This window comes from Simochromis diagramma, unplaced genomic scaffold (genome assembly GCF_900408965.1).
Source record: "Simochromis diagramma unplaced genomic scaffold, fSimDia1.1 OVJJ01000798.1, whole genome shotgun sequence".
Taxonomy (NCBI): Eukaryota; Metazoa; Chordata; class Actinopteri; order Cichliformes; family Cichlidae; genus Simochromis; species Simochromis diagramma.
In genome coordinates, this window is record NW_024386736.1 from 1,069,362 (window position 1) to 1,083,005 (window position 13,644).

The following is a 13,644-nucleotide window of genomic DNA, read 5'->3' on the forward strand; positions in this document are numbered from 1 at the left end:
TCGACTCTGCTGTTCTGTCCGCGCAGAGCACAAAGAATGAATCCGACGGAGTTACGGCCTGGTCCGGCACGGTGGGGGTCAGCCATGTCTCCGTGAAGCACAGAATGTTGCAGTCCCTCATGTCACGTTGGAAGGTGACCCTTGCTCTTAGGTCATCAAGCTTGTTCTCCATGGATTGTACATTGGCCAGTAGGATACTGGGCAGTGGTGCGCGATGCGCCTGCTGTCTCAGTCTGTTCCTAATGCCAGCGCGTTTCCCCCGGCGCTTCTTTGTTCTACGCCTCAGATGAGCGGCCCGTCCTTTGTTGTTCTCCGCGCCGCGTAGAATCTCTGACAGCCAGGAAGGGTCGAGTTTAAAAGTGTCCAAGATTACATGTGCAACCTTGTCACCGATGTTTACAAGTGATCCGCTGTCGTATACTATAAGACTAGAGGGTTTTGGGATGTAAACCAGAGCAAAAAATAAGTAAAAAACAAGAAAAGTGGATAGTTGGAGCGGAGCGGTCAGGAAGGCGTCTGGACGTGGCCGCGCCATCTTGGTTAAAAGACACGAACCTTCAAAATAAAACAGGAAACACACAGACTGAACACAACACACAAACTTAACACAGACTGGGGGACACAGAACACAGGAACATGAAATGAAAGGAGAGTACAAAAACCCAGAATAAACAAAACCACAGAATAATAATAAACTTAAACATAAACACGGAGTCACAGACTCTGGACAATGACACAAAGATTTTGCCTTTTGTAACTTTGTCTTGATTTAACATTTTTGGATTTTAAATAACTAAAAAAACAGGACAGTTAATGATTGCTTAAACTTTAAGGAAATTATATTTGCTTATATTTAGAACAATCGGCAGACTGTTGGATAACATTTTTTATTCCAGTAAAATCTGCTAGCTACTGTAGTAACAGTTTGTTATGGGCAGCATTTTTTATTACTTACTTTCTAGATTTGACTTCGAGAATTTACAGCAATTTAAAAAAGGCTATGCTGGAGTAAAATTACTATAGATTATATTTTTATTTATTCTGATCTTTATCATTAGTGTTTATTGTTCACATCTTTTTTTTTCTAGCCTCAAATCCAAAGTGTTACTTCCCCAGCGACCCACAACTGAATTCCACAGCTTGGTTTGCTCAGTACATCGGGTCTTTCGTCTCTTTCCTCACTCTGGACGATGTTGTGACATTTGGATCTGAGTCGGTAAAGAATCAACATTGGTGGAAATTTTGAACTGACGCTTTTCTACTTGGATTCAAATGCAGCAAAAAAACAGTTGATAATTTCATGACCTACAGACGTGCTTTTCTCCCCTCCTTGCAGGTCATTCAGGTCTTCACAGTGAACCTTCAGAACATCGCTCTTTTCAACACCTCTGTCTTACCTGCAAACCTCACAGAGTACTACACCACCCTTTTGTATCAACAGGACAGCAATTTCAACCCCTTACTGTGAGTTTAAATCTATACAATATGTTGCGTTCTCCAGCCACAAATCCTGCATTTTTCTGTAAGTGTTGTTTAACCTTCTTTGCAGCCTTCCTATCTTGTTTCGGTGTGTCGCTCCTGGTCCAGCATTTACCCAACTGAGTCCAAGCAACACTTTGATAGTTCTGCAGAATCTCACAGTTCTCTGTACGAACCTGGACCCACAAGTAAGAAACATTTAAAGAAAAGAAAAACAGCTATGTGTGCAGTCTGCTGCAAAAACTACATTTAATACAGGATAGGTAAGGTCAACTAGACATGAATGTTATAATATTTCAATCTTTCAGAGATTCAGCATCTTGCCTGGTATTTTGGTAAAAAGTAGTTTATTATTTCCTTAAATTTGTCACCCACATAAAATTGGGTTTAGTTTCACTTGCAGGCTCCTGTTTTGAATCTGATGTTTATTATTTAGAGTGGTGTAGAGCTCTTTGTTCTGGCGGTATGTGATTTTAAGAAGGGTGAAATGGAAAGATGAATAAAAGAGCACTAAGCTCTCCTTTTATTAACTTGATAAAGTTTTGTTCCCCAGAATATTTACACTGTAGACATAAATTTGACTCTACTGACAAAGTTTTCCTCTCACGTGTGAAGGTCACAGCTGCTTTGGCAGGTAACTTTGGTCAGAACATTGACTCCACAGTCATTTCTGCCCTCGGCAGCCAAAGCACTGGCATGTCGCTGAATCAGATCAGCTCAATCAAACCCCAGGACTTAATAAACTCCATCGGCACTCTCTCCACTGTGACGGGCTGGAGCGAAGGCCAGGCCACGACCATCATCCAGTCTCTGCTGTCTTCGGGCATCATACAGGTTGCAGATTTTAGACTGAATCCTGACTTTAGAAAAATCAAAGTCATCTTTGTGGTCATGTTCACTTATGCGTGTGCTGCTTCCATCCTTTCCACCAGATCAACAGCTCATCATCTCTGATAAGTCTGGGCACTCTCATCATTGGTGTACCTTCCAGAGTGTTCTTGAGCATCTCTGGTAATCAGCTGATAAGTGCCTCCCAAACTCCTTCACTGGTGGCAAACCTCCTTTCTGGTCCTCAGATCATCCAGCAGGTCTTTGTCAGTCAGGTATGACAGGTTTTCTGTTATAACTTGAGCATGATTTGAACTGCACACTTCCATCAGCTGCTTTGGATAAAGATAGAAAGCTTTCCACAGAGAGTTAACTCACAATGCTTCCCATCTTCTCTCAGATCATATCAGTGAACACCAGCAGCGTGCAAGTGATCCAGAACGTTCCCAATGACCTGGCCACTGAGATCCCTCGATCCCTGCTGGTGGGCTTCTCCAGTAGCAACGACGTTATAACCATACTCAACAGAAAGGAATGGAAACAGCAGCAGGTAGAAGATGAAACCCTCAGCTTAGTTTTTATTGTCGTGTTGTGCTACATGCCTGTTATTACAGACTCTTTTTGTTTGTTTGTTTTGTTAGGCTGAATTGTTCTTTGAGTTGGTAGCTACAGAGAGCGCCTCTGCACAGCTGGGAGGTCCAAACAAGTGAGTTCAAATCAGTCTGGGAGATCAATCAAATCAATCAAAACAACCTGCAAATGGGTTTGAGTAGAGCTAACAGTGTGTGTGTGTGTGTGTGTGTGTGTGTGTGTGTGTAGTTTGTCATCCTCTGTGCTTCAAGGGTTCACATGCACTGGAGTGAGGAACATTGGCAATGGGCAAGTCAAGAACCTGATCAAAGCCTGTCGGAGGTCAGGCAGAAGGAAGGTTAAACTAGTGGAGTCTCAGGTACAGTATTCAAGGCATTTATGGGATATTTAAAATCTCCTTCATAGCTCCTCAAATATTAAAAAGTGAACATATTGGACATCAAAGGAGAAACTAACAATTGTTTAAAACACACTTAAAACAATATATACATACCCTGTGAATCGGGTTATATAGATTACACCGTATATAACTCTGGCACATAGAGTTAAGGTAATAAATATTTGAACAAAGATGCAATTTTTGCATGTTGCAGCTGCACACCACCACAGTGGATTAAAGTGCAGACTTCCAGCTTTGGTGGAGAAGGCAAATTACAAAAATGCGTTACCATCCAACAAGTCATGGAGCTTTCTTACACATGTTCTCCGTCATAAACGGGGACGATACAAGGTGCTAATTATTTTGCCTTTTTTTTTAATCAACAGCTGACCTGCATGTACACTTACATTAAAGACGATGCTGCCAACTTCAACCTCTACCCTCCAGATGTGCTGCTGTATTATGAGTAAGAATCCTGTCTGTTTGTTCTGAATTAAAGCTGAATGGTGGATGCTACAGCTTGTCACACTTGCGTTTCCTCTTGCAGTTACTCACTGGTGCCGCAGGGCAGCTGCAGGGCCTATTTCACAGAGTTGGGAAATGCAGACTTCTCTGTCTTCTCTGCAGCGCTCAGCTACAAGCGCACTGCCCTGTTTGAAAATGCAAAGAGCTGCTTGGTGAGTCCTCGAACCACACATCACTTCTTGAGCTCTAAAGATTAGATGTATTAATAATTGCATGAATTATAGCATAAATCACTGGAAATAACTGTAATCACACTAAGGTTTTGTTTAATGTTTTGAGTTGAAATGAATTTCTGTTTCTTTTATTTTCAAAGGGCATAACAAACACAAGCTTAACTAAAGATGAAATATCAGTATTGGGAAACATGTGCTGCATCCTGGATGCGTCCTACATCCTAAACTCAGATTCATCCATCTTGGAAAATCTCAAAAGCTGCCCCAGCCTCACTTCTGCTCAAGCAGCTGCTGTTCAGGCTCAAATGACTAATGGCAACACAAGATATGGGTACGCAAAACGCTTCACCGCTGTGGCAGATTTTCATTCCTGTTTGTTTGTTTCCTTGTCAGCAGATTTACATTTTTACATTTGGCCCTTTGTGTCCTTCATAATAATAATCACCGTTCTGTTTTCGTGATAACCAGAGCTCCTTCAGTGTGGACTGAGCAAACTCTGAAAGACCTCGGGATGCTGCCGCTGTATATGTCTTCAACCTTCTATAATCACTTCAACACTGTGAGTAATACATGACCGCAAACATTTATATTTTTTGATTTTGTTTTCATTTTTTTGCTGGACTGATACGTGTTAACCTTCTTCTTTATGCGCCTTTCTTTCTTTCCCTTTGTTGTTGTGAACAGAAAACAAAGAACAACTACTTGAGGTACTTCCTGGGTGTTCTCAAGGAAAACAACGTGGACAGTCAGAAGATCGGGGCGCTGAAGAGCGCAATAAGGATGTCCATTCCTAATGAGGAATCTACAGGTTGGTTTCTTTCTGTCAACAGCTTGGTCCATGTATTAGAATCTAGAGAGAATTTACTGTTTAACCAAAAATTGTTTCTCTTTCTGTGTTTCAGCCACTGACTGCACTTTGGGATTCATAACCCGTGTGACTCTCGTTAATCTAATATTCCCCTTAAACTATGATATAAGTCAGTTCACCAGCTGCCTCAATTCCACCATTGTCAAAGACAACTTGGATGCCCTCATTAACCAGGTGCAGGAGCAGAACTACACAAAGATTGTTCTCAGCAAGTTGCGAGAGGTAAGTGGCAAAAAACTCCTGGAGCCTATCCCAGCTGGCATAGATTTAGAGGCAGGTTAGGCCCCTCCTGGAGAGCAGGTTTAACACACAGAAGCATTCAGAAAAACATAACACACATTCTGACCTACGGTCAGTTTAAAATCAGTATTCGACCAAACCCCGTGCATGTTTTTGGACTTTGGAACGAAGCATGAGAACCAGCACAGACACAGGGAGGGCATGCAAAGTCTGCAACGCTGACAACTTCCATTATTTAAGCTTTTGCTATCTAAATTTGAGTCTAAATATCTTCTGACTTTTTTTATAGGCTTACAGTGCCAGCAGCATCATCCCAGAAGATCAGGTTCAGATCTTAGGAGCAATGTCCCGTAGTGCCACAATGGAAGACATCAACATGTGGAGTATTATTCAGATCGACACACTCGCTTCTTTGATGGATGCTTCAAACGGGCCGTGGGACCCGGTTCTGGTGAGCAAACAGAAGAAAAAATCTGAACGTGAGCTTACTTTACATGCTTGTGTCTTCTCACCGATGCTTGGTTCTCCTCATCAAGGCCAAAGCCATCATCTCCAAGTATCTGAGTGTAAAGGGGAACAGTCTCGGCAGTGTGGAGCTCAACGCCATTGGAGGACCAAACCTGTGCGCCCTGGATGTTGTTGTTATCAGGAACATTTCGGTTGAAAGCATCAAGTAAGGCGTCAGAGCTGTGACTGTGCATGAGTGTGTGTGTGTTTGGAGGTTATTTTACATCACATTAGCAGCAGGTTGTCAGAGTTTTACCCCTAATACTACTGGATAAACAGAAACTCACTCAGGAACAAGGTCACACAGAGCTCAAATTTTCACTTGCAACAGGGAAGCAATTGTCTCCAACCCACTTCAACTTGCTTTCCCCCTGCAGGTTGTTTTTATTGGTTACACACATGAATATTCATAGAGCTTGTTGCTGTATTACCTATGAGAAATTACTATAACTGGTTACAAAGTGTGATTGTGTTGTGCAAGCGTGATTGTGCTGTGCAAGCATGATTATACATTGTGTGTGGTTATATGATGGGAGTGCAGCTCTCCCAGATTGTTGTTGGTAGAATCTGTTCTTCTCAAGGCTGCTTTCAATTCTAGCTTTCTAAATGGCATTGTGTAGGTTTTTAAATGGCAACCTACAACACATACATTAAACCTAACACAGGTAATATCTGGAAGGTACAAGAACATGTTGGCTAAAGGTCTGTCAGGGATCCTGTACTTACAAAGGCAGGTGAACCCACATAAATCTTTAAATTATTATTTAGATAACTAGAAAAAAAAGTCTGATTTAATGATAAATAATGTTATATGAATTCCATAAACTCAACACACCATTCCTGTGTGTTTTATCTCCTGCAGGAACGCCGATGCTCTGGACATATCCAGCTGCACCACTGAGAAAAAGCAAGAACTGTTTTCCCTCACATATGAAGCATTTATCCCAGACAAACACTCAATCACTATCTCCACTTCCAGTTACCAGCTCATACAATCTTACCTACGTAAGCAAACAGACCCACATTCAAAAAAACATCATTTAAACAGCTGAAAGTTAACGTACCATTAATTTTTTTCCATTCTTGCAGCGGGTGCAGATCTTAGGTTTATCCAAGATTTAGTGTCTGCCAATATCAGTATGGACCTCCCGATCTTCACTGGGCTGCTTGAGAGTGTTATACAGGTCAGTGCTGCATGTCTGCACTTTGAATTCTGAATTTTAGACTAATTTTGAAAAAAGGTTTTTATTTTTTTTATTTATGGGGGTCTTGCATCATAGTTCCTCAATTTATTTACTTCACTCAAACCATTAGACGGGGCTGATAAGTTGTAAAACTAAATTGTTTTTTGGTTCTGTCAAAGAATAAAGTAAGTGTGTTTATTTGCTCATAGGATAAAATGTGTCTGCTCTGTTCTCCATAGAACCTGACTGTTAGTGATGTTAAAGGTCTTCTTGGCACCAACCTCCCACTTTTGAAGTCGTATGAAAATGTGACAGTGGTGCAAACCTGGACCAGTTCACAGTTTCAGTCCGATCTTAATGGTCTGGGAGTGGGGCTTACAGGAGGCAAGGTTAGCCCCACCACCACCACTACATCAGACACATCATCAACAACATCAGGGGCAACTTCATCGATAACTAGTTTTTATTGTCGTGTTTGCTACATGCCTGTTATTACAGACTCTTTTTGTTTGTTTGTTTTGTTAGGCTGAATTGTTCTTTGAGTTGGTAGCTACAGAGAGCGCCTCTGCACAGCTGGGAGGTCCAAACAAGTGAGTTCAAATCAGTCTGGGAGATCAATCAAATCAATCAAAACAACCTGCAAATGGGTTTGAGTAGAGCTAACAGTGTGTGTGTGTGTGTGTGTGTGTGTGTGTGTGTGTGTGTGTGTGTAGTTTGTCATCCTCTGTGCTTCAAGGGTTCACATGCACTGGAGTGAGGAACATTGGCAATGGGCAAGTCAAGAACCTGATCAAAGCCTGTCGGAGGTCAGGCAGAAAGGAAGGTTAAACTAGTGGAGTCCTCAGGTACAGTATTCAAGGCATTTATGGGATATTTAAAATCTCCTTAATAGCTCCTCAAATATTAAAAAGTGACATATTGGACATCAAAGGAGAAACTAACAATTGTTTTAAAACACACTTTAAAACAATATATACATACCCTGTGAATCGGGTTATTATAGATTACACCGTATATAACTCTGGCACATAGAGTTAAGGTAATAAATATTTGAACAAAGATGCAATTTTTGCATGTTTGCAGCTGCACACCACCACAGTGGATTAAAGTGCAGACTTCCAGCTTTGGTGGAGAAGGCAAATTACAAAAATGCGTTACCATCCAACAAGTCATGGAGCTTTCTTACACATGTTCTCCGTCATAAACGGGGACGATACAGGTGCTAATTATTTTGCCTTTTTTTTTAATCAACAGCTGACCTGCATGTACACTTACATTAAAGAGATGCTGCCAACTTCAACCTCTACCCTCCAGATGTGCTGCTGTATTATGAGTAAGAATCCTGTCTGTTTGTTCTGAATTAAAGCTGAATGGTGGATGCTACAGCTTGTCACACTTGCGTTTCCTCTTGCAGTTACTCACTGGTGCCGCAGGGCAGCTGCAGGGCCTATTTCACAGAGTTGGGAAATGCAGACTTCTCTGTCTTCTCTGCAGCGCTCAGCTACAAGCGCACTGCCCTGTTTGAAAATGCAAAGAGCTGCTTGGTGAGTCCTCGAACCACACATCACTTCTTGAGCTCTAAAGATTAGATGTATTAATAATTGCATGAATTATAGCATAAATCACTGGAAATAACTGTAATCACACTAAGGTTTTGTTTAGTGTTTTGAGTTGAAATGAATTTCTGTTTCTTTTATTTTCAAAGGGCATAACAAACACAAGCTTAACTAAAGATGAAATATCAGTATTGGGAAACATGTGCTGCATCCTGGATGCGTCCTACATCCTAAACTCAGATTCATCCATCTTGGAAAATCTCAAAAGCTGCCCCAGCCTCACTTCTGCTCAAGCAGCTGCTGTTCAGGCTCAAATGACTAATGGCAACACAAGATATGGGTACGCAAAACGCTTCACCGCTGTGGCAGATTTTCATTCCTGTTTCCTTGTCAGCAGATTTACATTTTTACATTTGGCCCTTTGTGTCCTTCATAATAATAATCACCGTTCTGTTTTCGTGATAACCAGAGCTCCTTCAGTGTGGACTGAGCAAACTCTGAAAGACCTCGGGATGCTGCCGCTGTATATGTCTTCAACCTTCTATAATCACTTCAACACTGTGAGTAATACATGACCGCAAACATTTATATTTTTTGATTTTGTTTTCATTTTTTTGCTGGACTGATACGTGTTAACCTTCTTCTTTATGCGCCTTTCTTTCTTTCCCTTTGTTGTTGTGAACAGAAAACAAAGAACAACTACTTGAGGTACTTCCTGGGTGTTCTCAAGGAAAACAACGTGGACAGTCAGAAGATCGGGGCGCTGAAGAGCGCAATAAGGATGTCCATTCCTAATGAGGAATCTACAGGTTGGTTTCTTTCTGTCAACAGCTTGGTCCATGTATTAGAATCTAGAGAGAATTTACTGTTTAACCAAAAATTGTTTCTCTTTCTGTGTTTCAGCCACTGACTGCACTTTGGGATTCATAACCCGTGTGACTCTCGTTAATCTAATATTCCCCTTAAACTATGATATAAATCAGTTCACCAGCTGCCTCAATTCCACCATTGTCAAAGACAACTTGGATGCCCTCATTAACCAGGTGCAGGAGCAGAACTACACAAAGATTGTTCTCAGCAAGTTGCGAGAGGTAAGTGGCAAAAAACTCCTGGAGCCTATCCCAGCTGGCATAGATTTAGAGGCAGGTTAGGCCCCTCCTGGAGAGCAGGTTTAACACACAGAAGCATTCAGAAAAACATAACACACATTCTGACCTACGGTCAGTTTAAAATCAGTATTCGACCAAACCCCGTGCATGTTTTTGGACTTTGGAACGAAGCATGAGAACCAGCACAGACACAGGGAGGGCATGCAAAGTCTGCAACGCTGACAACTTCCATTATTTAAGCTTTTGCTATCTAAATTTGAGTCTAAATATCTTCTGACTTTTTTTATAGGCTTACAGTGCCAGCGGCATCATCCCAGAAGATCAGGTTCAGATCTTAGGAGCAATGTCCCGTAGTGCCACAATGGAAGACATCAACATGTGGAGTATTATTCAGATCGACACACTCGCTTCTTTGATGGATGCTTCAAACGGGCCGTGGGACCCGGTTCTGGTGAGCAAACAGAAGAAAAAATCTGAACGTGAGCTTACTTTACATGCTTGTGTCTTCTCACCGATGCTTGGTTCTCCTCATCAAGGCCAAAGCCATCATCTCCAAGTATCTGAGTGTAAAGGGGAACAGTCTCGGCAGTGTGGAGCTCAACGCCATTGGAGGACCAAACCTGTGCGCCCTGGATGCTGTGGTTATCAGGAACATTTCGGTTGAAAGCATCAAGTAAGGCGTCAGAGCTGTGACTGTGCATGAGTGTGTGTGTGTTTGGAGGTTATTTTTACATCACATTAGCAGCAGGTTGTCAGAGTTTTACCCCTAATACTACTGGATAAACAGAAACTCACTCAGGAACAAGGTCACACAGAGCTCAAATTTTCACTTGCAACAGGGAAGCAATTGTCTCCAACCCACTTCAACTTGCTTTCCCCCTGCAGGTTGTTTTTATTGGTTACACACATGAATATTCATAGAGCTTGTTGCTGTATTACCTATGAGAAATTACTATAACTGGTTACAAAGTGTGATTGTGTTGTGCAAGCGTGATTGTGCTGTGCAAGCATGATTATACATTGTGTGTGGTTATATGATGGGAGTGCAGCTCTCCCAGATTGTTGTTGGTAGAATCTGTTCTTCTCAAGGCTGCTTTCAATTCTAGCTTTCTAAATGGCATTGTGTAGGTTTTTAAATGGCAACCTACAACACATACATTAAACCTAACACAGGTAATATCTGGAAGGTACAAGAACATGTTGGCTAAAGGTCTGTCAGGGATCCTGTACTTACAAAGGCAGGTGAACCCACATAAATCTTTAAATTATTATTTAGATAACTAGAAAAAAAAGTCTGATTTAATGATAAATAATGTTATATGAATTCCATAAACTCAACACACCATTCCTGTGTGTTTTATCTCCTGCAGGAACGCCGATGCTCTGGACATATCCAGCTGCACCACTGAGAAAAAGCAAGAACTGTTTTCCCTCACATATGAAGCATTTATCCCAGACAAACACTCAATCACTATCTCCACTTCCAGTTACCAGCTCATACAATCTTACCTACGTAAGCAAACAGACCCACATTCAAAAAAACATCATTTAAACAGCTGAAAGTTAACGTACCATTAATTTTTTTCCATTCTTGCAGCGGGTGCAGATCTTAGGTTTATCCAAGATTTAGTGTCTGCCAATATCAGTATGGACCTCCCGATCTTCACTGGGCTGCTTGAGAGTGTTATACAGGTCAGTGCTGCATGTCTGCACTTTGAATTCTGAATTTTAGACTAATTTTGAAAAAAGGTTTTTATTTTTTTTATTTATGGGGGTCTTGCATCATAGTTCCTCAATTTATTTACTTCACTCAAACCATTAGACGGGGCTGATAAGTTGTAAAACTAAATTGTTTTTTGGTTCTGTCAAAGAATAAAGTAAGTGTGTTTATTTGCTCATAGGATAAAATGTGTCTGCTCTGTTCTCCATAGAACCTGACTGTTAGTGATGTTAAAGGTCTTCTTGGCACCAACCTCCCACTTTTGAAGTCGTATGAAAATGTGACAGTGGTGCAAACCTGGACCAGTTCACAGTTTCAGTCCGATCTTAATGGTCTGGGAGTGGGGCTTACAGGAGGCAAGGTTAGCCCCACCACCACCACTACATCAGACACATCATCAACAACATCAGGGGCAACTTCATCGATAACATCGGGGCCAAATTCATCAACCACATCAGGGGCAACTTCATCGATAACATCGGGGCCAAATTCATCAACAACATCAGGGGCAACTTCATCGATAACATCTGGGCCAAATTCATCAACAACATCAGGGGCAACTTCAACGATAACATCGGGCCAAATTCATCAACAACATCAGGGGCAACTTCAACGATAACATCGGGGCCAAATTCATCAACCACATCAGGGGCAACTTCATCGATAACATCGGGGCCAAATTCATCAGCCACATCAGGGGCAACTTCATCGATAACATCGGGGCCAAATTCATCAACAACATCAGGGGCAACTTCATCGATAACATCTGGGCCAAATTCATCAACAACATCAGGGGCAACTTCAACGATAACATCGGGGCCAAATTCATCAACAACATCAGGGGCAACTTCAACGATAACATCGGGGCCAAATTCATCAACATCAGGGGCAACTTCATCGATAACATCGGGGCCAAATTCATCAACCACATCAGGGGCAACTTCATCGATAACATCGGGGCCAAATTCATCAACAACATCAGGGGCAACTTCATCGATAACATCGGGGCCAAATTCATCAACAACATCAGGGGCAACTTCAACGATAACATCGGGGCCAAATTCATCAACAACATCAGGGGCAACTTCAACGATAACATCGGGGCCAAATTCATCAACAACATCAGGGGCAACTTCATTGACATCATTGGGGACAACTTCAACAACTGGATCCAGCAGCACCACGCGTAAGTATTACAAAAGGTAGCATGGGGTAAAATATTCAAAGACACCTCAGATAAAGCAGCAGTACCCAAGCAGGGCCCAAGTGTTAATCGAGAGCACAAGAAGTAAGGGAGGCCAAAATAAAGCAGGAAAACATGAAATGTTAAGCTAGCGGTGGACCTTCTGCTGCAGATTCAATCTTTTAATTGCTCATTTTAAACATTTTGTCTCATATCCTGCTGTTTTGTTACGAGTATGTAGAGATCTTCTTACATCAGAAGCACTCACAAGAAAAACAAAACAAAACAAAAAACACATTGGTGGTGAAAGGGAACTTGGTTTTTACTTGCGAGATCTGCAGTGTGATTAATGATGGCAGCATGAAATCTCATATCCTGCTGTGTTGATGCATAAAATGTAATTTTTTGTCAATTTATAACTTTTTTCTCTCTTTTTTTTGTGGTACAGCAACAGATATCTGTATCGGTTTGAACAGGTAGGATTTACACGAACCTGTTGGAGAGTTTACTTTTTATGCAACGTTGTCCCAGATGTCAACAAAGTACCAATCACATGTTTTATTTTGAAACCACAGAACAGCAGTCCAGCTCCGACTCACCAGTGCACAGACGAGTGGAAACCTCTGTGACTTGGCCATTGAGGAACTGGCTTGTGCCTCGGTAAGAGCGTCACATAAGTCAACAGCCGTCTGTGATTCAGCTCGTTTTCACTTTCACTGTAGAGTCTAAACTGCTCTCTGTCGTCACGCAGCTGTCAACAATAACAGCAGAACAGCTGGCAATGATACTGAAGTGCAACCGCTACTCCAGCTCGAGTGGGTCCAAATCTGTCTGGAAACTTGTCCTCTCCGAAACCTCTCAGGTCCTGGACCAGGCTCTGGATCTGCTCGTCAACACGGTATGAAAGCATTACACAATATTTTGTAAGACGAGAAGAACCTTCTGCAAACCATCTGTTGTTGAAAGATAAGAAAAGTCAGTAGTTACATCACATTTTGATCTTTGTTATAGACTCTGGACGCCAACAACCCAGCAGTGTCCGTGATTCTGGACACCATACAAGAACTCCGAATAGATACTGTCAACACAGCCACCCTCAATAATCTAACCTTCATCCAGACGTGGTTTGGCCGCCGCCTTCTCCCATTTCTGCCAGCTGTTTCACCTGACTTCCTTTCATATATGGCCACAAGGGAACTTACTTGCAGCTCCTACCAGGCCATGTAAGAAATTAGACCATACAAATTACATCAAATGTGACTGCCTTTCTTGGTATACCAAAAGCCTGCCATTTTTTCATTA

The 13,644-nt window shown here is 41.8% G+C and overlaps 2 protein-coding genes across 2 annotated transcripts in view; both read left to right on the plus strand.

The window, feature by feature from the left end:
- LOC120744484 overlaps window positions 1-13,644 on the plus strand; it is a 60,926-nt gene that overhangs the window by 24,948 nt on the left and 22,334 nt on the right. The window contains exons 46-69 of the mRNA XM_040048964.1: window positions 1,089-1,216; window positions 1,337-1,464; window positions 1,550-1,667; window positions 2,095-2,313; window positions 2,412-2,582; window positions 2,708-2,857; window positions 2,949-3,013; window positions 3,127-3,256; window positions 3,664-3,743; window positions 3,825-3,954; window positions 4,116-4,306; window positions 4,444-4,534; window positions 4,660-4,783; window positions 4,878-5,065; window positions 5,373-5,534; window positions 5,620-5,756; window positions 6,453-6,595; window positions 6,680-6,774; window positions 7,014-7,207; window positions 12,137-12,345; window positions 12,791-12,818; window positions 12,918-13,002; window positions 13,094-13,240; window positions 13,354-13,565. Of these exons, the coding sequence (XP_039904898.1) occupies window positions 1,089-1,216; window positions 1,337-1,464; window positions 1,550-1,667; window positions 2,095-2,313; window positions 2,412-2,582; window positions 2,708-2,857; window positions 2,949-3,013; window positions 3,127-3,256; window positions 3,664-3,743; window positions 3,825-3,954; window positions 4,116-4,306; window positions 4,444-4,534; window positions 4,660-4,783; window positions 4,878-5,065; window positions 5,373-5,534; window positions 5,620-5,756; window positions 6,453-6,595; window positions 6,680-6,774; window positions 7,014-7,207; window positions 12,137-12,345; window positions 12,791-12,818; window positions 12,918-13,002; window positions 13,094-13,240; window positions 13,354-13,565 (3,325 nt within the window). The remainder of the gene's footprint in view (window positions 1-1,088; window positions 1,217-1,336; window positions 1,465-1,549; window positions 1,668-2,094; window positions 2,314-2,411; window positions 2,583-2,707; window positions 2,858-2,948; window positions 3,014-3,126; window positions 3,257-3,663; window positions 3,744-3,824; window positions 3,955-4,115; window positions 4,307-4,443; window positions 4,535-4,659; window positions 4,784-4,877; window positions 5,066-5,372; window positions 5,535-5,619; window positions 5,757-6,452; window positions 6,596-6,679; window positions 6,775-7,013; window positions 7,208-12,136; window positions 12,346-12,790; window positions 12,819-12,917; window positions 13,003-13,093; window positions 13,241-13,353; window positions 13,566-13,644) is intronic.
- LOC120744742 (mesothelin-like protein) lies at window positions 8,028-11,802 on the plus strand. Its single transcript, XM_040049322.1, has 11 exons — window positions 8,028-8,107; window positions 8,189-8,318; window positions 8,480-8,670; window positions 8,800-8,890; window positions 9,016-9,139; window positions 9,234-9,421; window positions 9,729-9,890; window positions 9,976-10,112; window positions 10,810-10,952; window positions 11,037-11,131; window positions 11,371-11,802. The coding sequence occupies exons 3-11, from the start codon at window positions 8,531-8,533 to the stop codon at window positions 11,776-11,778; spliced, it is 1,488 nt and encodes a 495-aa protein (XP_039905256.1). The 5' UTR covers window positions 8,028-8,107; window positions 8,189-8,318; window positions 8,480-8,530; the 3' UTR covers window positions 11,779-11,802.

Excerpts from the sequence above, each read along its gene's own strand:
- LOC120744742 (XM_040049322.1), top strand. The coding sequence starts at position 8,531 with ATGTGCTGCATCCTGGATGCGTCCTACATCCTAAACTCAGATTCATCC. Across the intron at positions 9,891-9,975 it reads GGCCGTGGGACCCGGTTCTG|GCCAAAGCCATCATCTCCAA; the intron begins GTGAGCAAACAG and ends CTCCTCATCAAG. Across the intron at positions 11,132-11,370 it reads TGCTTGAGAGTGTTATACAG|AACCTGACTGTTAGTGATGT; the intron begins GTCAGTGCTGCA and ends TGTTCTCCATAG.